Genomic DNA, 27,391 nt, shown 5'->3' with positions numbered 1-27,391 from the left:
TCGTGAAAACTGTCAGGTTTTGAGGATGAAGGGCCAGAGTTCCAGTTTGATGTGTCTTCTGAAAAATACTGCTTTCAGCAATGCATCCTAATACTCTGATAGGATAAAAAATCATTACCTGGTCCAAAAGAAAGAGTGCTATCTCCAGAAAGATGAAGAATTTCTTTTCTCTAGACCTTGTTATACCTTTTAAACTAGGTACTCGTTTGTTCAAAACTCAGATGCAATTGTGAAATCTTTCTGTAGCTTGGCCCCCTTTACATGTTTGACTTCTATTTTCCTCAGACTTCTCCTATATTTGCAATGGGTAAAGCCTCCATTCGTATATATATACACACACACATATATATACATGTATAACCTGAATGTACCTGAATAGCATTTCTAATTTCTTGACCTGGGAAGAGAGTGAGTGCGTGGTATGTGGCACATTTATTGTACTTCTCCTCCTTTATTTAACTGGGATTTGAGGCTGTTTCTGACAAGCTGCTTGCATTTACACCGAGTCAGCAGTCCTCCACGATGGCGCATGGGCTGGGCCAGGCGAACAAATCATCTGAAAAGGGCAGCGAGTAGAGGACCCGGTTGCAAGGCAACGTTACAAAGGGCAGTCTAAATGTTGAAAGCAAAATTACTCCTGGTTTTGATTTGTCAGTTTGACAGATATGAAATACTGAATGTAAAAGTTTTGTCGTTATACGGATATAATGACTGAAATGAGCAGAAGTGTGGAAGATCCAGAAAGATTTAGGTCTTTGCACTTGTCATTAAAATAATAGTTTTATTGTTAAGCTAAGATTCTACATGCCATTTGTTATTTACTATTTTTCCTGAGTTCCTACTGTGACCTTGAATCAGAACTGCTGTGCTTTTTTTCCAGGTTACTTATGGTATATACTTTTATTATTTAAGAAGTCCATGGTCTCTATAAACAACTATTTACAATTGTGACTGTAATAAAATTCATTACTTCATTAATATGAATTAGGGGAGGTGGAAGTGCGCTGTTGAATGCCCTTTTCTGTAAGGCTATTGTAAGAGAAAAACAGAATATCTGCATGATGTCTGGAAAACTCATTAAATGAAAATTACATTTTTTTGGTATAGTATTCCAGAAATTGGAAAAAAATATTTTAAAAAAATCAAGAGATAATTTTTTTCTTCAACCTTGGTTTCTCTTTTTCCCCATTAGTCTGTTATTTTCATATCAGATCTCTCTGGTAATACTCCTTATACTATCAGACTGTCAGATAGTACCCATGAAAAAGTGGATTCTTTCATTAGATGATACAGTGAAAAAACAGCTTAAAGCTCTGCTGAACATGTATATAATCAAAAGAGGAAAGTACTACTGTCTAAAATGCTTTTTACGCTATCCACCAAGATCATTCAGATGATCTACTCTTTCAACAGCAGAATAAAATTTTGCTTTATATAGCTGTGAATTTAACAAGCAATGTACTGTTAAAATGTTTGGCATATTTAAAAGTAGGATATCTGTAGGTCATATTTTGAACACTTGGCTTTGTATAGGAAAATGTTTTATCTTTTAAAGTTTATTTTTAAATATAGTGCTAAAAATCAAGTTACAGTCCTTTCTTTGTTTCTGGCATTTTCCTCCATGTGGTGCTGTTTATCTATAGCAGCATAAGGCTGGTTTTTGTCAGGAGTAGATTTTCTGTACACTGCATTTCTATACATTAAAACAGTTGATGCCAACTTCTTAGGCTCATAGAAATACAGGAAAATACATCTACAGATAAACCAGCAAAATGAAACACTGAATGAATGAATTCTGTCTCTCGCACGTTCCACCTTTTAACTGATAATTCTGTGACTTGCCAAGATGACTGCAAAAAACCCATCTGAAGCATTTAAGAGTAAAGTATCTAGGATTTAAATCTATTCACTTTGAGCTTTCTGCCATTATTCTCATTCATATACTGGTCTCATTCATATACTGAAAAGACAGTTTCAGAAGCATGAAAATCGTGGAGATAGTTAGTAGTCATGAGCAAAATAATGTGCTTTTGTGTGAGAGACAATAAAATACATCTCATTAATCCCAAAGCCAATGTTCTTATCCAGTTAGCTGTATTTTACTGTGGAAGTACTTTAACACTTATTTTTATAAAGGGAGCCCATGATCTTTTCTCTCATCCCTACAGGTATTGTAATGTCGGTGCAGACTCCTAGGTCAATAAGAGACTGTGGTGACATATTGCTCCTGCTGGCTAAGTGCACAGGGGTCCCCTAGAAAGCTCCTGAGACTGTTTGGTCAGAGGTGTGAGCCCACAGATCAATAGTGGGGACTGGACAGTCTGATGAGACTGACTGTAAGATCTCAAGGGAGATTAGAGAGGCTCTGAATTACTGGTACAATAGTAAGAGATGGCTCCAAATACCATCTTGTGGAGGAGACCAGTACTGCACTGGGACATGACACAGACTAAATTTGCAGATACATCTGTTTTGTGGAGCAGCTGATTAGAATACCCATGAGATAAAGTCAATGACATTTTCCAGAGGAAACATGTAGGAGCCAGTTCAAAGTGTTAAGTTGAAATGCCGCCTGATGTTAGCAATTATGGTCTACCTGGATTCAGCATTGTTGCAGGAGCAACACAAGCTGTGCTCAGCTGCTTAGAGCTACCTAAAGAGACTATTCATAAAAATGAGGAAGGCTGTTAAAGAAACCCGAAAGAGCAGCTAAGAGAGTCAAATCCCAGCAGGTAGCATGAAAACTCTTTGATAGCACCCTATCAGAAGCACACAACAAAAATACTCCTGTAGGAACAGCCTTTTGCCTGCCAAGAATGACTTGAGAAGAGGATAAAAGAAATTGGCACATCTAAACAGCAAGGCAAGGGAGCTCATTAAAAGCTGACATCTTTCAGGCATGCTCTGGAAATGTTTTTGTGATGGTCTTCCTCTGACCCAAGTGTTTGTAGAAGGTAATGTGATACAAGTAAACAAAACTAATAGTACTGCCAGCAAGAGCACCTCTGTAGACTAAATGGTTACAATGGTTAAGATATCAATTGTGGTTTGTTACCTGCCGCTTTAAATCGTCTTAGTATTTGAGGATTGATAGGTGGCAAGTATGATGTCAATATTTTTAAGGAATTCCAGATCTGGGAGACTGCATAATGCAAATCTGATGTCTCTATTGGACCCTTGAATAGAAATAATAATACAGAACTAGCAAACGCATGAGTATATCAAATATACCGGTGACATGGCTTTTTATGTCTTTTTTCCTTTTTAAAACAGTCTTGCCTCACATATTGGTGTTCTTTGAAGATGTGAAGAAACACATGAATAAGGGAGACACTGGAAGATTTCAAGCATTCAGGAAAACATTAAACAAATTCAGAGAAGAAAAATTCAGTGAGGGTTATTAAGTGCATAGGGTCTACCTCTGTCTCAAGGAATCTCATATTATTTGTGCCTGGGAGTGTAGGTTGGGAAGTATCTCTGTGTGCACGCTCTGTTCTGTAGGCATCCTCGTTTGCTTGCTGCTGAAGACAGAATAATGGGCTGAGTGGACATTCGGTCTGAACCAGTGTCGCCAGTCTTGCTAGCATAAAGGTATAAAAACTTTTCTCTTCTGAAAGACCGAAGAATAAATCAGCATTAAAAACATGCTATCTTAAATAAAGAAGTCATATCCTAGGAAGGATTGAGAGATAGCCAGGAGGTGGCTGTTCTCATACAAAACGTCTAAAACACGAAGTATCTGTATTTTAAATGATTGCATTCATCATTAACTTTTAAAGATGTGTTTTTGTATTACAACTATTCCTGCAAACCAAACCATTTTTTTGCTTGTTTTGTATTTCCTATGTTCATGAACTGATTCTTGCATAAATATTTGAAAGATACATTCTAAAATGGAGGAGTACATGTGGTACTATAATTTTGTCAGAATGAGTAAAAACATACAACTGTTTTTAACTTTTTTTTAAAGTTTGTATCACAATTTCTATTACATGGAGAAATCCCAAAAATCTAGTTATTGTCTCTAAAATTACTACGCTTAAGTTATATGCTTTACTATCTTTTCTTTATTCTTTTAAACTGGTACATGGAAGTGTAAAAGAATTTAATTTATGTGAAAGAGGAGAGGATGAGAGCAATGCCTGAAACATCTGGGTGATGTAGATAGAGGGTGAGCAGTGTGTGTAAAGAACTCGCCATATATTTACTCTGTAGAACAACATTTTTCCTTGATGTCATTCATAAAGCTGTCATATGAACACCGCAATAGAAAGACACTTCCCTGTACAAATTTTACAATATCTTGCAAGCTTGTTTGACAGGGCACATGACAGGCCTATCAAAACAGGGAGTCTCCTGTGACAAAATTCAAGACAAGTGGCAATCCTGTAAATGAAAAAGGCGGAATTTATATGTGTCAAAAGCAACCCCATTTTTACTGAAATTTCTTCTTACCATTTTTCCTTCTCATTTTTCTACCTATAGGATTTCAAATATTAAAATGAGAATCACTAACTAAGCTAAGATGCTTCTTGCTGTACCATGCTTTTATATAATCTTATATGAACACTTCTTCTTGCCTTGTCTCATGCTTTGAGCTCTTCCTTTACCTCATCTTTAGATGCGATGAATATATATTTATTTAGAAAGAATTGAAATTAAATAGAGCAAAATGAAGAAATAACCTTTTTGTAACTTTTCCTCAAAATATTAGAGACTCATGGTCAGGGAGATGGCTGGCCCATGCCTGACCTGTGGTTGTGAATTCTCCTGAATACCTGAATGAGTGCAAGCCTTCTAATTAAGCTGGCTAAACAAGGGGAGAGAAGCAAAAGGCAGCGGTGCAGATGAAAGCATCCCTAAATCAAGTGCAAATGCTATATTTGAATGCCAGAAGACATGAATGATTTATGCATCTGAGGCTATATTTAGAATAGTGCAGACTGTTGTCCATGACACAGATTTCTAACGGAGTAAAATGGTGAGGTGGTGGCACATGTCAATTATGTTTAAAAACACATAGTCATTCACCTGTGTTATAAAACCCAGCACAAATGTGCTCAGCTAGTAGTAGCCGTGGATTGTTGCTTGAAAAGAGGATGGCTGGGTAGCAGAGAAAAAGGTTAGAAGGTTCCTGCTTCCTGTGTCCTGGCTGCTGTATGCTGTGTTCACAACCTTCTGGAGAGGGACAGAGGTTTCCTTCATGGGAAGCAGCTTACAAGGCTTGAGAGGCAAAGAAGCTTCCCAGGTGATAGGTGAGAAAGGGGCAACAGGAATGACTGAGAGACTAGGAGCTCAGACAGCAGGGAGCCTCGACCTCAGTGGACAGGGACAGTCATAGAAGAGCAAGGATCAGCTTGTCAGGTGTCTTGAGTGACAGAACAGACCATGTCCACATAATAAGTAGGTGCTGGTAGGTATCTGATAGCACCTAATAGGTGCTGATTTGTGAAGTGAAAAAGTGTCTGCGAAGAAACTGATGTCTGCAATATTCATGCTTTTAGGTACATGAGGGAATTTATTTCAGACTAGCTCTAATTTAGTACTGTGGACCTGAATGCCTTGTAGGGGATGAAGCACATCTCCCAGTTTAGTATCAAAGAGTTTTTGCTATTGAGAAGGGTGTCTGGAGATTTTCTAGTCTAACTTTCTTACTCTAAGTGAGGTTGTCTAAAGCTGGCCACATCCAGGAAGATTTTCAGTATCTCCAAAAATAGAGATTCCACAAGTTCTCTGGACAACCTGTTCCAGCATTTATCCACCCTCACAATAAAAAAGTTTTTTCTTATGTTTAAGTGAAATTTCCTCTATGTCAATTCGTGCCCGTTGCCTCTGATCCTTTCAGTGTTCATCACTGAGAAGAGCCTGGCTCCATCTTGTTTCCTCCCTCCCATCAGATGTTTATACATGTTGACAATTTCATTCAACTTATTCATCAGTGAATTGGATGAAGGGGCAGAGTGCCTCCTCAGCAAGTTTCCTGATGATACCAAACTGGGAGGAATGGTTGATACACCAGAAGGCTGTGCTGCCATTCAGAGAGACCTGGACAGACTGGAGAGTTGGGTGGAGAAGAACCTCTTGAAGTTCAACAAGGACAAGTGCAGGGTCCTGCACCTAGGGAGCAATAACCCCATGCACCAGTACAAGCTGGGGGCTGACCTGTTGGAAAGCAGCTTTGCAGAGAAGGACCTGGGAGTTCTGGTGGACAAGTTGACTATGTGCCAGCAATGTGCCCTTGTGGCCAAGAAGGCCATTGGTATCCTGGGATGCATTAGGAATAGTGCAGGTCAAGGGAGGTGATCCTGTCCCTCTCCTCAGCCCTGGTGAGGCTTCATCTGGAGTCCTGTGTTCAGTTCTGGCCTCCCCAGTACAAGAGACACATGGAGCTACTGGAGAGAGTCCAGTTTAGGGCTATGAAGTTGATGAGGGAACTGGAGCCTTTCTCCTTTGGAGAAAGGCTGCCAGAGGTGGGCCTGTTTAGCCTGGAGAAGAGAAGGTGGAGGGGGGATCTTATCAATGTCTAGAAATACCTGAAGGGAGAATGTCAAGAGGATGGACTCTTTTCAGTGCTGCCCAGTGACAGGACAAGAGACAACAGGCACAAACTGAAAGACAAGAAGTTCCACCTGAATATGAGAAGAAGCTTCTGTCCTGTGAGAGTGCCAGAGAACTGAAGGAGGTTGCCCAGAGAGGTTGTGGAGTCTCCTTCTCTGGAGATACTCAAAACCCGCCTGGACGCAATCCTGTCTAACATGCTCTAGGTGATCCCACTTGAGCAGGGAGGTTGGACTAGATGATCTCCAGAGGTCCCTTCCAACCTTAGCCATTCTGTGATTCTGTGGTAAGATCTGCTTGAACTTTTTTTTTTTTTTTTTTTTTTTTTTTTTTTTTAATTCAGGCTCAACAGTCCTAGCTCTCTCAGACTCTCCTCGTATGAGAGATGCTCTAGGGCTTTCGTCACCTTTGTGGCCCTTCAGTGGACGGGCTCTAGTAGATCTATGTCTCTCTTTTGCTAGGGAGCTCAGTATTGGACACAGCACTCCAGGTGTGGCCTCAGCAAGGCTGAGCAGAAGGGAAGGATCAACTCCCTTGGCCTGCTGGCAACGGTCTGCCTAATGCAACCCTTCATAATTCACCGTGAATGAATCAGGTTTCCGTGCTCCAAGACCATTCCACAGGGTGGACAAAGGCTCAGTAAATGATAACAAGCAGGAGACTGACATTAAAAGGACATTCCTTTTCCAAACCTAAATACTACTGATGATGCACCCATAAAGACCAAAACTGGACTGCAGAATTTGCACTGTCACCAAGATGGACTGATAGAAACTCTGCAAGAATCTAGTAGATGGGGAAACTTATTTATAAACCCTTTTAATTTCTGTTTGGTAGCATTTTGCTTATGTTCAAATTGGTACCTGTTCTAGTCCCTGATCCAATAAAGCATGACTTACTAGGGGCAGAAGGGGAGGCTCGTGAGAGAAAGAAGTTCAGATAAATCAGTCTCAGGGTTCCCACTGACCTGAGGTCCTATCGTAATTTCACAGTTAATTCTAGCCCATAGCATTTTAAACTTTAATATTGTGTTTTTAATGCTTTGTGCCTACTGCAGTTACTCTGGCATGATTTTAGAACCGAATAGTTTAAATATTACATATAACGCTAAAAACACGTTTTTCAGAAGTTCTCATTTTGACTTCTTACCTGCTATAGAAATGTTGATTTCCTTTTTAAATCAATAATCCATAGACTTTCATTTTTATTTAATATAGGTTGAATGCAGAGAGGTTGCCTTAGGCAAACAATTAAAAACCAACCCTCAAGTACAGTCCTCAGGAGAAATTTTCACTTTTTCTCCATTATAAACTGTGAGGCTTGTATATTCAAACTGAATTCTCGTGTATCTTTATTTCAATAGGAAAAAGTTACCCTTGTGTTACCTGGTAAAAATAGATCACCAGACAGATTGTTTACCATTTGGTGTGATAAAATTAAAATGTTAGAGATGGACAAGAGGGACCTGATTCTTCGTATTTTTAATATTTTTTTTTCAAAGCAGGTTGTGACACTTGTCATCTAGATGCATGAAATGTTGGCAGCTATTTATACTTCATTGTTACTTGACTTTGAAATTGAGTTCTGACTATTATTTATCTTCTGTTAAAGAATGAATAATACAAATTTATTAGTAAACAGCCAGTGACTTTTAAATGTTACAGTCTTTAACAGTATTCATTAAAAAGCTATGCATAATAGAACATGAATATACAATATTCAGTGTTCAGTTTCTTTTAATAGGCAATTAAAAGGGATATATCTGTGGATTAGAAGGGAGTGCATTTTTTTGTAAATATGAAATTTAACCACTACTTAATTTTAATTATTTCTCTTAAAGGGCATAAAGGGCCTTCAGAGTTGCTGAAATGATTTGTTTTCACAATTTAAATAATTAAACTTAATTCTTCAACTAATTACTCCTGCCTTTTTTTTTAAAAGATAATCTAAAAAAAATCATTTTATTTGAAGAAAGAGATATACATTCATTCAGGTTGGATCATTTGAATAAAAAGTTAAAATCCTGTTGATCACCGTTCTCAACCAAAATTCTGTTAATTGCCTTGTTTTTTTTTTTTTGTCTTTAAGCTTTATTTTTAATACACATTTTAGAAGAATAAGACATTGAATGTATTTAGAATATCTTGTTGGATCGGGCACCATACTTCCTCAGTAGGCAGGCAAAAGTGAACGGTTTCTACACTATCGCATCAGCCTCTCTTCGCTTGAATGCTTTTCCCTTTTCTTGAGACTTAAATGTTCACACTAAACCAAAAAGCAGCAGGTTCAACAGAAGAGGGGACTATATTGTAATATGACCGGAACATACCTAAATCTTTCCTGACGATGTGGAAGGGGTCAAGATTCCAGATGACTTTGAATGTCTCCAAGGCCGGAGACTCCACAACTTCTGGCTGTTCACAACTCAGAACTGATTCCGTTCACACTCCTCAAGTCCTGGGGACTTCTTTTGCTTCCACAGAACTTCTGAAAATAGGCATTAGTATTTTGTTAATTAGAATATTGTTCATTAGGCTAAACAGGTAATCGTAGGTGTCATTTGTACATTCCCAGAAGTATGGATGGTGTCCCACCCTTTTGTTTGAAATTAATCCCGAGGAATTGCCTTACATCATGTGCAGTAGTTCTGTCATTCCGGTGATGATGGAATGGATAAATCTTTTGACTTCTGTTATCATGTAATGATATTAATTTGCCTTTATATCATGTGGTCTTACATTGTGCATACATTGGGTTGTCTTTTGATGAAGTGGTTAGCAATGTGTCTAGAAACAAAAGCCAGTATTTTTATTAATGTATGGATGAGGGAGTTTAAAGGGGATTCTTTACTGTTGCATTGTCCATTTGTATAACTCACTGTCTTTATAGTAATTGCATATGTATTTAATGCTGTTGCAAGTTAACAAGTTATTCTTTGTTGTTTCAAGACAAAATGAGAGCATTATGATCATGCTTAGCAATAAGCCTTTAAACACTTGGATTCTGAGTATTGTAATGCTGTAAGAATATGTAAATATGGATGCCAGTGGTTTTTCTGATTAGGAACAAGATAGGATTGTCCAGTTGTACCTTTTGAAAGGTTTATTTGAGCAGAGGTCTATGGAGAAAAGACTTCAAGGTTGTTTCATGTCTTAAAATCATGTTTCATGTTTATGGGGTCCACCTCACTAAACTGGGCACACAAATCTTTGCCAACAGGCTGGCCTACCTCATAAGAAGGGCTTTAAACTAGGAAAGATGGGAGAAGTGGAGAGTTATTGAGACCATGCAGGCAGAAAAATGGGGCTCAAGTGGGGTCACCTACAGCAATTGCAGCCCTGTAGATAGTGGTGTTCCACAGGGGTCAGTACTGGGTTCAGCATTGTTCAAGTAATTCATCAGTGACCTAGATGAAGGGACAAGGTGCACTCTCAACAAATTTGCTAATGATACTAACCTGTGAGGAGTGGCTGAGATACCAGAGGGCTGTGCTGCCATTCAGAGAGACCTGGACAGACTGGAGAGATGGGTGGAGGGGATCCTCCTGAAGTTCAGCAAAGGCAAGGGCAGGGTCCTGAACCTAGGGAGGAATAGCCCCATGCACCAGGACAGACTGGGGACTGGCCTGCTGGAAAGCAGCTCTGCAGAGAAGGACCTGGGAGTGCTGGTGGACAAGAAGTTAACCATGAGCCAGCAATGTGCCCTTGTGGCCAAGAAGGACAATGGCATGCTGGGGTGCATTAGGAAGAGTGTTGCCAGCAGGTGGAGGGAGGTGATCCTGCCGCTCTCCTCAGATGAGGTGAGGCCTCATCTCGAGTCCTGTGTCCAGTTCTGGGCTCCCCAGTACAAGAGAGACATGGAGCTACTGGAGAGAGTCCAGTTTAGGGCTACGAAGATGGTGAGGGGACTGGAGCATTTCTCCTATGGAGAAAGGCTGCCAGAGGTGGGCCTGTTTAGCCTGGGCAAGATGGAGGGGGGATCTTATCAATGTGTGTAAGTGTCTAAAGGGAGGATGCAGAGAGGATGGGTACCGACTCTTTTCAGTGCTGCCCAGTGACAGGACAAGAGACAACAGGCACAAACTGAAAGACAAGAAGTTCCACCTGAATATGAGAAGAAGCTTCTGTCCTGTGAGAGTGCCAGAGAACTGAAGGAGGTTGCCCAGAGAGGTTGCGGAGTCTCCTTCTCTGGAGATACTCAAAACCCACCTGGACAGAATCGTGTCTAACATGCTCTAGGTGACCCTGCTTGAGAAGGGGGGGGTTGGACTAGATGATCTCCAGAGGTCCCTTCCAACCTTAGCCATTCTGTGATTCATTTTTCTTCTCTCTGAAAAACAAAAAGTTGGTAGAATTACTTTTTTCTCTCTAAAATTAGTCATGTGTCTTAAATAAACTGAACACAGATTAGATGTAAGGGAAACAATTTTTGTGCAATGTATATTGTTATATGAAATAGTTTTTCCATGTAAGCTGTTCTGCAGAATTAGTCCTTCTTTGCCACTTATCTGGTTTTTGGTTGTTTTTCCCCATAATGTTGTTATTTCTGTAGAACTTTATGGATTATCAAGCGGAATTCGCACAAATGCAAAGGTTGTGGCTTCTGATTCAATCCAGTATGACTAATAGTTGGGAAATTCATGATAATTTGTCTGTTTTAAACCTCTGAAGTTATGAGTCAGTGTTTGGGAGTTTCCTGCTGAATATTTATAAGTTCTCAGAGTGAGCTGACTCAGTGTGTTTTTTAAATAAGCATTGGTAATCCCTTTAAATGTGTGCTAACTGCATACATTAGAAATCAAGTAGCATCCAAAACAAAATCAAAACAGTGATTTAATGATCAGACAGTGATTACCTTTTAAAAAAAGTTATATATGGCAGGAAATCTGTTAAGAATTTGTGTAGGTCAGTTCACCACTGGGTATCATTAGGAAGACAAGTGATCACACGAGAAAGAGATTTTTGTTGGAATTTTATATATGTGTAGCTATCTCCAGGAAGGCAAGGAATGCACATAGTATCCTTGGCTCTCAAAGAAAGAAAGAAAGAAGGAATCAGAGACTGATCTTGTCCTCTTCCCACAGAAAGGAGATTTTCTGTTCCTTCTCCTTTTAGAAAATAGAGAGCTCTTCGAGCTTTTTAGCATATGATGGCTTCAGATGGTTTTACAGCTTAGGTGCTGGAATTAGATCTGTCAAATTTCCTCCTGGAAAAGATCTCTGAGTCAGCTGATTTTCTCATTAATGCTGAGTTATTGGACCTAATTGTAATCACTTCCAGTTAACTTTCCAGAATCCATTGTGCTGGAAGGGGGGAAAACAGCAGCAACATATAATGTGCCTTTATTTTGGATGGTACTTTTACAGGCTATTCTGTTATTTTTAGACCGTAAGTAGTCTGTGATGTGAGGAATACAGGTATATGAATAGTCACGTTGCAGCTTGGAAGCAATGACGTTCCAAGCATCACCCGAACCACGAGATCATGCTCAGAAATAAATTGTGAACTCATCTTACATGCTAGTCTGATGTAGAGAGTCCAAATCATTGGTGACTAGCCCTTTAAAAATCTTTATTTCTGAGAAAACATTCTGTAATAGCTTTCATCTCTTTGAAGACCTTCTGCTTTTGTAAAACCTGTCTGTTTTTACTGTTGTAGCACTTGTAGGATTGAAAGTTTATTCTCAGCCTTTTGGACTCTTTGCTGCAGTTGAGACCAGGAGCAGGCAACGGGGCTGGGTCTCATTGCCACGAGGCATGTTTGCTTGGCTGAATTACGGCAGAATGGGATCAGTGAAGGGAGGAAATGAATTTTAGTGTTGTCTCTACTTCTGATTTGTATCTGCAATTATCTTCCTGTGTTTACTGAAGAGCTAAGGCCATATTCTTTATATTGAGAAAAAATATGGGAGGAAATCACATGTACTGTATTTATTATGTCCTGTATGTTTTAATAATATGAGTGAATGCTTGGTTGCTTGGCATATTAACTTCAGGGTGGCGTACCCAGTGAAAGAAAGAAGATACATTAGCATGGAAAACATTGCTGTTTTGCAACTCGAGGACCTGATTTCTAGCTAAACTATAGTATACCTTTAATTTCGGAAGTATTAATCCCTGAAAACTGATTTCACTTTTTTCATCCTGTTCATTTTTATCATCGTATTAAATAGGAGGAAGGTGCCATATTTATTCCAGTTAACACCCTTTTCATCCCTTATTAGATAAGCGATAGTTTCAGCTCAGTAAGTTTCCTGACTGTGGAACTGATAGAGCTACTGCAGCCTGTGTTCCCTACCCATTAGCAGCTGAAGAATCTGGAGTACTCAGTCTTCCATAGTTATATGTTAATGACTGTGATAAAAAAACAGATCTATTAAGTTGTTCCAAGTAGTCTTTTTTGAAACCACTTTTTTTTTTCCTCTTGCTCATGTTTCTGAACAATCATGTAATTTGGCTTATCTCTCTTAATCATAGGAATTCCTGGAACATGGACGTAGGATTGTTTACCATAAGCATGCCGAAGGGCTGGGGTGTAAAAAAACTGATTACGTAGTTTCAAGTATTTTTTTATATGTTCTGATTTGTTCTGATTTGCTAGATGCATAAGTAGTTTTTAAAGTGCTTCTGCAATTGCAGGGGAGCATTTGTTTGGTCATTTGAAGGTGTGGATATGGTTATGGCTTATTTCTATAAAAATAAGCATATATGACCAGAGAATGAGGGTTGAGTTTCTCGGGAGACCTTCTGTGTGCCATGTGCCTTTCCTATGGGATGGGTTACATATATTGTAAGCTCTGAATTTTGCTTGCTTGGGTAACGAGGAAAGTCCTGGACCCATATCTGACTATATGCCCTAGGGGAACATGTGACTGTTTTTCTTCTTCCTCTGGGATTATTTTCGTATTCTTCAGTACTTTAAAAGTTTGTAAATCTTGGAAAGGTAATTTCATACTGTCTGTCATTGAGGAAGCAGAGCAGCTGACACGTTTACCTTGCTCTTACTGCAGTGCATAGTGAAAACAGAAACATAATAATGGACTTCATGATAATAGGGGGTATATGTATTGAGATATTGTTAAAGTTTTTTTTTTTTGCGGAGGGCAATCACGGCTAGCAAATCTGTCAGAACTCTTTGAAGCGTATGCCGGGTAGGTGAACAAAGGAAAATTTGTTGATATGGCTTGCTTTGATTCTTGAAACACTTTCAACAAGACTCGCACAAAAGGCTATGAAAGGAACAAATACACTATGAGATAAAAGCGAAGGTCCTGCCATGAGTCGGGAGTTGATTAAAGGTAGGATAAATGGTCCATTTACTCCCTAAAAGGTGGTCTCCAGCGTAATTCCGTAAGGATCTGTGTTGTGCCTGTGCCATTCAACGTGCTCAGGAACGATCTGCGCATGTGGGTGACCAGCATTGTAACAAACTTTATCAAGGGTAGCAGATATGAAAATCAACCTTCTAGAGTTACAAGATAATCCTGTGGTAGAGATATGGTGTTAAAACTTCATGTGGAGATCAACATTGATCAACACGTGCATTATAAAGTAATGCATGTAAAGAAAAAGCTGTCAACGTCAAATACGCAATGATGAAAACCAGTTCAGTGAAGAGACCTTGGAGGTATGAGATGTTCTGTGATGATGTAAGCACAATTCTTAGCAGTGAAAAAGGCAAATAGATTATTAGGAATAATATAAGGGAACTAAGAACAAAACAGTATTTCTTCTGTATTTGTCCCACTTAGTTGTGCAGTCTAACTCTCTGTTCTTGCAAAAAAACATGGTAGAAGCAGAAGAGGGAGAGAAAAAGGATGGGCTACTGCTGAGGAAGTGTGAAATAGGATAGAGATGTTCAGCACAAAAAAAGAAGTAACTGAAGAAGTTGGTGGTGTTACCAGAGATTTCAGGTTGTTGCTACAAGTGTATTCTGGCTTGGTGGTGGTGTATTGCCTTATTGGTTGGGAGAGTTGGAGGAGAAAACTTGCACTCACACTTAACTACCTCTCATACTCCATTTAAAAATTCTAATTTACTTAACCCAGCATATATGCGGAATGATAATACTTGATTGCTGAGTCTGTAGCAGCAAATTCAAAGTCTGAGTAGCACTTCAAAAAGCAGTGCTCTCCCTTTCTCTGCAAAGGGAGAGAGGACCTGTACGTGGATGAGAAACAACATTGATCAGATGTGTCATTCGTATGAGGATGTCAGGTCTGTAACACTTCTTTTTTGTTTTTTTGCTCCTGTTCCTTTTGGTGCTTTTTTATCCTTGTTACTATGTTTTCATGATATGTTGGACACTTTATGTATGCTGAATGCTGACTGTTGTTTATTCTGTTTGTTGTGCCCTAGCTTTGGTTCTAGCCACCTCTCACGGTTGCACACCCTTAGTGACAGGGAATTAACTGAGGGCTGATGATTTGTGTTTCTCCAGTTGGAGCCTTCAGTATCATCCTTTGCCTGTACCTGCAAGGCACTTGCCGACAACTTGTGCTCTTACTCTTGGGGAGCCTGCAGTGAGGTGTAAGAAGAGGTTTCAGTGAGGAGGTGCGTTTGCTGATGCATCACTGCAGCTTCTGTGCAGCGCGGACATGTTGCATAGCGGTTGCTGGGGGAGCCAGGCTGAGATGTTGGTCTTTGTATGGAGAATATTTCCCCTTCAAAGGATGAGGGGACAGTTCATCCGCATCAATTCCTCATGATCATTATCTGTATTTACTCTCCTTTTCACCTTCTAACTTCAGAATCAGGGTAAGAATTTCAGAATTAGAGAAGTTACTGAAGAGCACGCATGATGACTGGCCCCTCCGTTCCTTCAAGTCCGCGTCCAAAGAATGGGAAACGAGGGTGCGTAGTTTCCAAGCACACAATTTCGTAAAAGGCTCTGTAGTTTAGTGTCGATAGACCCAACACTCTCAGTGGGATCCTTTCACAGACACACTCAAAGAATAAAAATTACTCGTATGTAAATTATGCCTAATTTCTCATCCATATCTCAGCCAAGACTCAGACTCTGTGATAATGAGGTCAGTATTGCATGCATCTAAGTTGACAGAGGCAGTTCTGAGCATGCATCATCTGCTTTGGTGTTTGGCCACCGTATTACTGTCCTGGTAGGCTGGATGTAATTTGCCTCTAGATTTCTGTGATTAATGTTACAAGAAGAAGTATGTATTACATTTTCCGAATGTTTTCAGAGGAGATTTGAACTTTAGGGAAGAGTACTGTCCAGAGGAATGATGCTATATACTTTCTTTTATGTCTCCTATCTTTTGGAAATCACAACCCGTGTTCCGCCTAAAGAACGCACACCACATAAATTGTGAATACAGAGCTGCAAGAGCCGATTAGCAAGTGCATAGCTGAATGTGAAATGAATTCTCTGCAGTGAAAGGTTGTTGTATTTGATCTGCCAATCTGTATAACCTATTTGTGAGAGCGACCTTTGGTTCACCCTCCTAGCAAATGTGCAATGACTGTAGCATGGCTGCCTTTAAACTTAATATTATTCTGCTCATATCTCCATTCTCATTATAAACAAGGCTATTTTTAGCCAGCTCACATTCAGAATATGCCTTGTAAGCTCAAGGGGGATTTACTGAGCTCCAGTGTGTATTCACTAGGGATTCCTTGTTGAAGCTTACTGATTTAGGGTTGGGCAGGGGAAAATGAACTATTTAATTCACAGCATATGCCTGCAGAAGCTATTTTTAGCTTCAGCTACTTTTCCGTGCCATTGTGCTATTTTTACCAAGGGATGCTGCAGTTTCGTTGTTCAGTGCCTTAACTAGACATAAATGCAGATAAATGAGCTGGATTAAACATCGGTGTGCCGCAAGTCCTGCTACTGAAATTTGGTGTGCGTGCAGTAGGCGTCTTTGCGTAAATCTGTTCTAGAACCTGAGCACAACAAGCAAATATTTCTCAGCTTGTTTCATAGACCAGGCATGTAAATTCAGCTGAGTAACATGTGCTAAAATTTATACTTAATCTTGGTTTAGACTGATAAATAATGTAACAGCAACAGCAATTCGGATTTAGTTTGTATTTCTATATAAAAAAGGATTTAATTTACTACGGTGGCACAAAATTTATTTTATTGCCAATCAGTTATTAAGAATTTTATCGTAGCTTTTATGATTGCCATGTATATCCTTAATGGTAGGCATAGGAAAAAAAATGGGTACGGAGGATTCAGTTCAGTCCTACAGGATGATTACCTGTGTGCATCCTTTTTATAATGCATATATCAGGGATGCTGCTATTGATTACTGTGCTGTTTGATGCTTTAAGGAGCAGCATCTACTGGGACAGTATTTCCTGTTTACAGGGAGATTAGTAATTCTGCCTCAATCGCCTAAGTATTCTGTAGATTTGGGTTAGCTTTATGATTTACAGTCAGAAAAAGGGACAGGTACTTTCTGTCCTAGCTTGACTGTTTGATTTCTCATAAAAATGCAGGATTTATTTTTTTCAGCTATAATGGAGAATTTGAAAAGAATGTGAAGAATTTTGTATCTTTTAGAAAATACAGAAAACCTAAAATATATTTTATGTTTCAGAAAACCAGACAGGTTAGCCGCAAGTGAATAGACTAATATTCTTCAATGAGAGACAGAACGACGAGTAGATCTCTTTCTGCAGTTTCATAATGTCACCATGCACTCATTCCTGCAAGTAATTCATCTGAAGAAAGCAATTTGTGATAGAAGTTAGTTTTTAGGAACTATGATATGATGTTTTCTGCAGATAGGAAAATGTTGTGTGTTGTTCATTACACTTCTGATCTTCCGTTCTTGTCCTGGACCTCTCTCAGGCAGTCTCATAATTGTGCCGGATACCGGCAGTGTTCCCTGAAGCCGTAAAGGAGAACTAATTTATTTATTGGTTTATAATTTGGATTCCTCCATGGAGGAAGCTTGGAAGATGAGGTCAGCCTGCAAGCCTCTGCGGTCTCCGTCTTGCAACGAGAGACTGGTCAGACGAGTCAAAGCTGAGAAACTTCAGTAGGTCTGGAAGCCTAAGGTATGTTGTGGGGGTGTTTGCATCCCAGTAACGCTGTTCTTTGCCTGGCTTTTGTCAACCAAAAGTGACAGAAACGTGGTGCTACTGACATTTAGCTGGAGCTCTTTTTGATTTGACTGGAGAGTTTTGTGACCACAAGAATTATGGTCTAGCTGGTCAGTGGTTTCTCTTTCTCCTGGTGGTGGTGTGTGCGTCCATGCACACTCGTGCCTTTCTTTTTTTCTTTCTTTCTGTTTTTTTCCCTGAGAACAAGCAGACCAAAGGATATTCGGCTTCTGTACAAAGGCACCTGTTACTTCTCTCAACACTGTTGTTAAGCCTGATTTTTATACAGACTTTATCCTTTGTCAAGTTGCCATGTGAAATCATGGTTTATAGACTCAGTGATAGGAGAAAGAAGCAAAAATTGCAAGTATTTTTCTTTTGTTAGGCTACCATGAATTAAAACTCAAGAAAGTGCTAATTTAAATCAGTTTTGTTGGCTGGATGATTACATAGACGTAGTCCCAGTAGATACTGTTCTTGAAGGCACCGAATAGCACAGTAATCAATGGCAGGATCCCCAATATGTGCATTAGAAAAAGGATATGCAAAGACTTAGGCTTATTTAAAAAAGACATTCGCGGACAGAGATGTATTCTTTCTAAATGCCATCTCACCTGACAGTTCCTTCTGGCCTCATTTTTTTCATGAGACCAGGTCTAAACCTGGACACAGCCTGTGCCTGCACAGAGCCCAAGGACTGTGTCTGGGTCCCCTCGTCCTCGGTTTCCGTGACCCGGGCATCTCCTTTTGCCTCCTGCTGCTGGGAGCTCCCTTTCTCATCCTTCCTGAAAAAGATTCAGCCGTGTTTAGTGTACGGCTTTGCTGCGTGAATCGTGCTGCTTGGCTTCAAGAACTTGCAGATTCTGTGAGGTTGGACCTTTCCTGGTTTTGACCTGTAATGCCTGTACTAGCTAATTTTTATGGTAAAGATAGGAAATTAAGATATGGAGCCATGTATAGAAAGAGGATAAAACCCCCTTAATCTGACTAGGGCAAAAAAGTGCTCTTGGGCTCTGTGATAACTGGGACTGGGGTAAACCCCGTGGCTGCAGGCTGAGGGTGGACCAAGAGCTGGATGGAGCAAGGCAAGGAGCAGCAGGGCTTCAACGTGCGGCTCGGGAAAGCGGGGCCCAGCCCAAGAGGCAGCACCGAGGAACAGGGGATTCTTTTGTTAATGGGGCTAAAAGGATAACTTGCAGTTGTAATAAGTTTTATTTTATACATTGTAAAATCCCTAGAGGATGACAAGGAATATACTTGTTAGCAGATGTGTTACCAGACACAATTTTAGGTCAGAACTGAGGAACCTCTGGCACCTGGAGAAAATTCAACCATCATTGCAAAGTTTTCTCAGTTTGGTGATGGAAGTTTTTCTTTTAACTGAGCAGGACAGGGAAGAAGCGAGGAACTGACATGAAGAAGGAGATCATAAAGGAATGGGATCCAAAACTGCAAAGAACTCCATTAAACAGATTAGAACACTGGTACTTCCAGTATTTGCAGAGAGCTTCATATGGACGTAGTTACCAGTTTTCAGTTCTTTTTTTTTTTTTTTTTTTTTTTAATGCAATGTGGATGAATCTTTTTTATATTGTAGGGCTACTCAATATTTCTTTTTTTTTTTTGAAATTAAAAAACCTGAGATAACAAGGGAGAGAACTAGCCAATTAATACCACATTTGCTTGCAGCTGACTCGGTTAATCCTGTGAAATAGCTGCTGTGTGTTTCAGCATCTGCTACAGCAAGCTGGGCTCGTACTGAAATGTGTCTGCAAGGAGGTTATTTCTGTTCTGATTGGAAAGTGATTTTTTTTAGCAAGGTTATCGTGATATTTCAAGTCCACAAGTGTAGAAACTAAAGTTGGTGCTCATCTGCTTCATAGGTGATCTGATTTAATTCATGCAAAGTGCAATGTTATCTTTAAACGTACCAAATGGAGAAGACGTGATGCCTCTTAGAGTAACGCTTAGGTAATTTGGAGTATTTTGCTTAGCATTGAAAGAGAATATCATCATGAATTGGGAATCCTCCACACTCATCAGTGAGTAAGTGGCTGGTACCCAGCTCTACAGGGAGTTAGAGGTGCCCCAAGTGGAATCGTTGCTGTTCAGCACTTTGCTGTCACTGGTATGTTTATCTCCAGGGTTACCTGTTGCTACTGAGGACACCTTAATTAGTTTGAAAAACTCACTTTCTCTTTGTGACTGCCACATAATTTAATTAATTACAAGATGTTCTCAAGCAGCTGAAATTGCTGAGAAGTGTTACTTCTTTACAAGTGTGCAACCGATGAAAGGCTTTAAGAAGCGTGGTACCCAGTGGAAGAAATTCAGAAATTAATTTTGAGAGATATTCTCCGATGTCTTTTGGAAGATGGACTAGATGAACTAGTGCCTTTTTTATCTCTCTTCCTTGCTGATGAGTATCACCGATGGCCCGTCAGAGTTGCGTATGGGAGTGGGATTGTCTGAGAAGTGAGAGGAAAGAAGGGAGGCAGATAATGTAATTATTATTTTTATTATTTTTTAAAGGCCAGAAAACAAAAGGCATTCAATCGGGAGAGAAAAGGGGCTGAAAGTCAGACAGGCTGGCTAAGTACAAGTGATTGCATTGCCTCTTGTGGAGCGTGTCCTGCTAATGCATGTGCTAATTCGGGCGAGAAGCAGGAGATGGTGAGCGTGATGGGCTCTGGAGAGAAAACATGTACTGTAGGGCATGTCATTTGATAAAAAGGAAGGTATTTTTGAAGATTACGCACCTGAAATATGTTCTTTTTCAAATTTCAAGCCTTAATCTTATGACAAATTATACGCTTTAGTAAGAGTTATTTTCTATAATCAGAAAATCAATATGGGAAGGGAACTTGAATTTTGAATTTAAATATTTTTAATATTCTTTCTGTACCTCTATTTTTTAAATCATACGGGGGAGCCTGCAGTGGTACATTGTGGTATTTCTGCACAGTGATTGCAGACAGTATCTGGGGAGTCTCAGGCACGTGCCAACTCTCGCCAAGTACTTTCAATACTTCACTGAGGCCAGAAGCTGCTTCTGCTGTCATTTAGTTGCTTTTCCTTAGCTACCTGGTGTTACTCAAATGGCAGTTCTTTTATAATTTTGCTTTTAATTCTGTTACGGGAGTGGATGTGACAAGGATTTCAAAGTGCAGACTGGAGAGATTTTTTTTAAAGTACCTAGTTTATGTAGAAAATATCTTTGAGGACAAAATAGGTCAAGAAACCAGAGTGGTCATTTTTGATAGCTTATGAGTAAAATATTTCTTCTCCAAATGAGAAGGTGGTATTAATGTCTGCTGCCTTTAGTTGAGAGTCTTGGCACCTGCAACTTAAGCACAGAGACGTATTTCCATCCCTTCATCAGCACAAGGAAAGACCGTTGCAATAAGTGGTCAACAGCATGCAAATTCATCCAGCCAAAGTCCCCAAGTGGGTTAAAGAGCAATAATCCATAATCTGCCTCCCTCCCCAGATTTATTGATATTTTGAATTCCAGACATGCTCCATTCTTCTTTCCTCTTTTTTTATGGATCATCTGCTGGCAAAATTAGCTTTGCCGGACACCCTGCCTTTTCCTGCTGGTTTGCAGCGATGCAGTTTAGCGAAGTTGAAGAAATTCCCTGGATATCCTGAAAGATTAACAGAATCTGCAGCTCAGTCTGTTACTTGGGTTGGTTTGACAAGGCCGCTGGAGTGCGTGTCCCGCAGTCGTTAAATCTGTGGCGTTAGCTTACCAAAGTGTTGGGTTTTCTTCTGTCCTAGAGAGAGAAAATCAATCATTCCTGTCATACGTGGAGTTCTTCCAAGGCATGTGCGGGGCAGTTGAAAGGAGTACGTATATGTCTATATTTTTACATCTTGTGTATGTGGTATCAGTGCTATTATCACCCTAAATTACATGAATGAGTTTTTGTCGATACAGTCCTCACTGTGGTAGATTTTATGATGCTCCTAAGCTGTCGTGCTCATCAGTGGCACATGATGGTGGCATTTTTACACTTTTTCTGGACATTTTTCAGTTGTTGTAGGATGCTGGGGAGCATTTTGCTTGGGGAGCGATAATGCTCGGTGGCCTTCAGGACTAACCTTTATTATAGTTTTCCTGTGATTACATCGGACTGGACTTAGTGCTGCAACCTGGTGCCAAGCTCTCATGCAGAACAAAGCAAGTAACCGTATAGCAGTAGGTTTACAAAGCAGGATACCATGAATATTACAGCAATAATACCGAGCATACATAGGTAGAGTCTTCATAGAAGAATTCGTAATTAAAATTGAAACTCTTTCTTACCTTATGACTTAAGTAGCGTCAGACACATGTACTTAATATTGATTACCTTGCCTGATGTGACAGAAGCTCGAGTTCATTAGCTGCAAATTAGAAATTAACATAAACAGTGCCCAGGGGATATTTTGAGTTGTAGTATAAGTTGACTCATATGAATATTAATGAAACTAAATCAGGAAATACAATTAGCCCCCATGACTTAAAAGAAAACTGGAAATATGCGCAATATGTATGCGCATGCATGGAGCAAAACATTGAGTTCTTGATTTGGTGGTTTTTCAATCACTGCGTTATGGTAATTTTAAGAAGTTGTGTGCAAGAGTGTCTCTGTGCTTTCAGTCCGAGGCAGAATTGTGTCAAACCTGAGTATTTTTTGGAAGCTAAAAGATCTGTATAGATTGTTCCTTAGAGCTTATAGGGAAAAAAAATAACAAGTTTCATAAAAGGCCTTATAAATCTTGATTTTAAATGGAAAGTATTTTTAACTGTCTGAGAATTGGTGACGCCTGGCAGGTATAACTGTTTCCCTAGACTTGTGTTGCCTTGACTTTTTGGATGATTTTCCAGTATTAGCAGAAACCCTTTTTTATTATTTGCTAAACAATCATGTTTCTCTAAAATGAACTTTATGGAAAGATAAGGTTCATGCACTTGATCTGGTCAACAGTTATTTTTACTGTATTAGTTTTTGTGGGTTTACTCTGACTTATATGGAGAGCAGACACTCTGGTTTTGTTTAACCTTGCTCTATGAGGCTGCAGTCGAGAACTGTAAAAGCCTATTTTATTAGGAAGGTAATGACTGGGTCAATATTTTTTTTAGAGTATAAAGAGCATATCATTTAATAAACCCTAAACACTTAGAGGCGAAAATGAGCTTTTCATTTCTCCTAAGTTAACTGTAGCATAGGGAGGAATTATGTGAAGGGAAGTCTGGTCGACTTAGTTCTGTAGTCCTTAGTACTGGAAAGGATTAGGGGGAAAAATAGCAGCTGGTTAGATGAGATGAGGTCATTTGATTGTGGATGTTTCTTTTTTCTTACGAGAAGAGAGTAGATGGTTTAGGAGGATGAATTCTTGATGGTCTCGAAACTTTACTGCTAAATCACGTCGAATAGTCTCATACAATTGAGCCTTTTTCACACACAGCAATGAAACATAGCTCACAAATAATTTAATTTTATTTCTCTAGACCCTGGAAGCCATTCTGAATTTTAAATACTCCGGCGGACCAGGACACGTTGAAGGGTATTACAGGAACCTTTCGCTAGGCCTCCACGTGGAAGTGGAGCCATCCGTTTTCTTTACACGGGTCAGCACCCTGCCAGCTACCAGGTAAGCCTTGCTTTGACTCTATCTGACACATCTCTGCTCTGTTGACTATAACGTCAGAAGCTTGCAGGAAACTTATGGCATCACCCAGAACATGTAGGTAAAGAATTATGTCCCCGAGTTTTCAATTTTTTTTGTTTTTCATTGAACAGTTTAACCCCAGTTGACCTCAAACTATGATTAAGGAGTTTGAGGAGCACTGGGAAATTTCTGAAACTCCATTTTTTTTTTCATGACGCTTCACTTCACAAGGACAAAATTTTGACGGTTTATTGTAAAACTTGGTGACTTCTTTCTATATGTCTTTGCTGCTGTGGTATGTTTTGCATTCCATTGGTTTGTGGTTGCCCCAACATCATCTTGCAGAGAATGTGTCTGGAAATGGTTGTCTTTGGAAGTGAGGAATAAATTGTAATCATTCTGTCTTTTGGTGCCTTTTTCTTCTTTTAAGCCATGAAGTAGTTTCACATGTACATAGCGATTTTTAAAAATCATGGTGATCTGATGATGGTCGAATACTGTAATTACTAAGTTTTGATTGCCCAAAATTCATCCACAACTGTGAGTGGAATTAGTTTTATTGAATATTTTTTGCTGTAATTGTCTTCATTTGTGGCTAAATGCAGATTTCTTAATCTGTATTTTTTTATTAGTTTCATATTCTTTAACATACTGCTTTAGCAAACTGGCTTTTGCAATGATGGATTTTGTAAGTTCATTTTACTCATCCTTTATCTTCTTTTTTAATATCTGCATGTAAGTTCACCTATGTTAGTAGTTACATACTTTGCAGCTTATAAATATTTGGGATGTAGTCAAACTTTTGGCAGTCAAAAGGACTCCAGCGTGGCATTGGAATAGCTGTTATTCAAGAGATGCAAAACTGAGCTTGATTTTGTTGGGAAGAAGGAAAACTGAAAATGGAGCTGTTTCAGTCCATAAATACTTCTGAGGTACCGGGAAGGAGGAAATGCTCTTTAAGGTGAAGGATAAAGTTAGTACAAGAAGAAATTGTTATAAACTGAAACGGAATATGTTTGTATTACATCCCCTTCTAGTTTCTGACTACCAAAATACCAGGATTATTGAAAAGTGTGTTGGCATGTGTAATGGGAGCAAGTGTTCTGTTTGGTTTCAGGTTTGAACTTCTTTCAATGCAATTATATAATCTTACCTTGATGATAGAGGTAGAATTTAATGGAGCCAAGAGAGTCCTTCCAATCCCAGGTCCTTTTTCATGACAAACTTCAGAAAGAAAATCCAAAGACAGGCAAGACAAGCATACCAGCAGTGGAGGTACCGGGACCAAATTTCGTTTTCAAAGTCACCGATATCGTACCGTTGCAAAAAGGGCAAAGATTGGATAGACAGCAGCCTAGCTTACAAAACACAAAGTATTTCTTTTGTTCCTGTGAGCAGTGGTGAAGCCTCAGGAAAAATTCTCTGTGTCTTGTTGGGGGCCTGAATATAAAGAGATTTGAAGAAAATGTGGTTGAGTTAGAGAAGGTCTAGAGCGAGAAGTGTGATAAAATATGACTTATGCTAATGGACTAAAATTGTTGGACCTGCTGAAGCTAAAGAGAAGCCTGCGGAGGGGGTTAAGATTTTACTTACGTAAATGGAAGTGCAAGGCAGATAGGTATCTGTTTTTCACAGCAGGTAATACAGTAAATGACCTTTGTGTGCAGCAAGGAATTTTATGTTAAACAAGGATAATGAAGTACTGCAATAATTTGTGTAAAGATGCTTAAAAATTAGACAAATGGGATTGTCTCAAATGGATTTTTTTTATGAGTAGCTATATTATGTCAAGCGTTGGTAGAAGAGACCTAAAACTGCATGGTTTTATTGGAAAGCAGCTTTGTCAAATATATTGCTGCTTAGAAGCGTGGCGTAATAAGCATAATTTTCTTATTTTAGGAACTGTTCTAGAAAAGTAAATCTAATGCTACCTGTAAAGTCTAAACTTACTGTCTAGAAGAGTTGTTTGCAAAATTCCAGTAACATAATGATGTGTAGAGTTTTGGCACTGCAGTGGCTCTTCCTTAGGCATGTTTAAGGTTGTCAAGGCTTTGTAAGTGACCTCTCTGTATCAACCTGGAAATGCAAATACTGCAGCATCCTGGTTTTGAAAAAGATTCATTACATAGGTTAAAATACTCCTTTTGTGTTTATTATTTACTTGCACAATCCTTTTTATTCAAAGTGTCATAAACGTCCTTCATACTCTGTTTATCTTAAGTATACTTTTCAAGGTAAAAGTTTAAAGGTTCAATAAATTTACATTCCTATACTCGCAGATTAGCCTGGATTTGAAGCTGCAGTTCTTCCCCAAGAGCTTAAAGTATAGCACGATGATTTTATTTGACCACCAACTGCTGAAACGTTTGCTTTTCGTGCTAGGTTTCCGCAATGATGCTTTCTGTAAGACAAGGTTACTCTTCCCCTGTGTTGCCAGTCTATTCTCAGGAACTTGCTACGCCTGGAAAATATTTAATCGTAAAACCTATAAAATATATTGAGGTCTTAATTCAACGGTACAGTTTCTGCATCATTCAGCCATGTACGCTTTCCCAGGTCTTATAGCAGCAGGCACTATATATAGTTGCTGCAGTTCAGCCAAATGCTTAAGTTCACGTTATATGCATTTGCTTCATTCTTTGCCTGTTCATCATACACATCAGCCTTTACGTCAGTGCAAGCTTTAAGTGATTTGCTGACTGTAAACGAAGTTAAAAATGTGACTGACTTTGAAGCAGGATGCCTAAAAGCTTTAGTGTATTGAGGGAAAAATTGTAGTTTAAGTGTCTTTCAGAAATGTTCTATTGCAGGACCTGTCAAAAGGCTTATTCAAACCTCTTTTTTTGTAGCGTAGGTATGTGTTGTCATGCATTTGATTTTTATATGCTCACTGTCTCCCACAGTTTGTTCAGTATTAATGGTTTTAGTGATCAGAACGCTGTTGCTTTACTGTTGCGCTTCCTAGTATCGATTCTTTGTCAACGAGAGCAGTTGCGTATCTTTCTGGGTTGTTTTAAGTGAAAATTGTAGAAGTATCTTCCAAACACCTGAGGATAAGTATTTATCATTAGGTGAAGCAAAGCTTGTTTCTTGACTCTTGATCATCTCTGCCAATTTCTAAGACTCAGTTACAACAAATGTAAGTCAAATTTTGCACTTTCACTGTTTCTCTTTTAAAATCTTGAATTTTTGGTTTCCCTTTGATTTGCAGCTGAGATTTCGTTGCTTCAACTCTATTGGAGTTTAAATTCAAAATTGTTTTTTTTCAGTAATTATGAGAAACTGTGTTTTGTGACTTAGCTTTTCAACTGTCAGTTTAGAATGAAAATGGTCATTACTTTCATTTCCTCAATTCATTTTTTCCCTTTCTTCTAAGTTTTTTTGTTTGTGTGTTGCTTAACATTTTACCTCAATGAAAGTAAGAAACAATAGCTTAACAGGTGCTGGGCTTAAAAATCAACATAAAATAATTTTAAAAACTTTAACATTGATTTATTCCTTAAGCTTTTACTGAAAAAGAAGAAAAAAATGTGTATGATTTTTTTCTTTCAATAGTAACTTAGAGATTGTACCTTTTAAAAAAGTCTTCCAAACTTAATTGATATTTCTTTTTTATTTTTTTAACTTGATTAGCAGATATACAGGGGAGCTGTCATTGATACATCTGGAGCTCTTTTTTATTTGTTTGTTTGGATTTATATTTTCCTGAGTAGCTTGCTATAATTATATCCACTCATCCACAGGCTGGTGCTTAACCGCACAAGTTAGAGCAGTTTCATTGACTGTCTTCATTAGGTTTTAAGATCCAGATAACCCTGCGAATTCCGTGTTTTTAACTTGTATTTGTACAAGTCCCTGTAGCGAGCTTGGTGCAGCCCTTAACTCACTTCACTGACTGATCTTTGTCCTGTGATACATAAGCTAGAAGTTGGTGTCTGAAGGATCCCTCTAGCAGGGCGTAAGAGGTGTGAGCCCAGGCTGCGGTCTTGAAGAGCTTCTGGGATATACTTGACCCTTTAGGTTTAAAATATCCATAAATCAGCATAATAAAATTCGTTTCACCCTCTTCTGTAATTAGGCACACCACGTGAATTCACTGCT

The 27,391-nt window shown here is 39.1% G+C and overlaps 1 protein-coding gene across 3 annotated transcripts in view; it reads left to right on the top strand.

Annotated features, from left to right (window-relative positions):
• TRAPPC9 (trafficking protein particle complex subunit 9) overlaps nucleotides 1-27,391 on the top strand; it is a 454,651-nt gene that overhangs the window by 144,930 nt on the left and 282,330 nt on the right. For all 3 annotated transcript variants that reach the window (XM_062570665.1, XM_062570666.1, XM_062570664.1), the window contains one exon: nucleotides 23,130-23,272. In XM_062570665.1, the coding sequence (XP_062426649.1) occupies nucleotides 23,130-23,272 (143 nt within the window). The remainder of the gene's footprint in view (nucleotides 1-23,129; nucleotides 23,273-27,391) is intronic.

Source organism: Rhea pennata, chromosome 2 (assembly GCF_028389875.1).
Source record: "Rhea pennata isolate bPtePen1 chromosome 2, bPtePen1.pri, whole genome shotgun sequence".
NCBI lineage: Eukaryota > Metazoa > Chordata > Aves > Rheiformes > Rheidae > Rhea > Rhea pennata.
The sequence above is the reverse complement of the archived record's forward strand: the minus strand, read 5'-3'. Positions and strand labels throughout refer to the sequence as shown.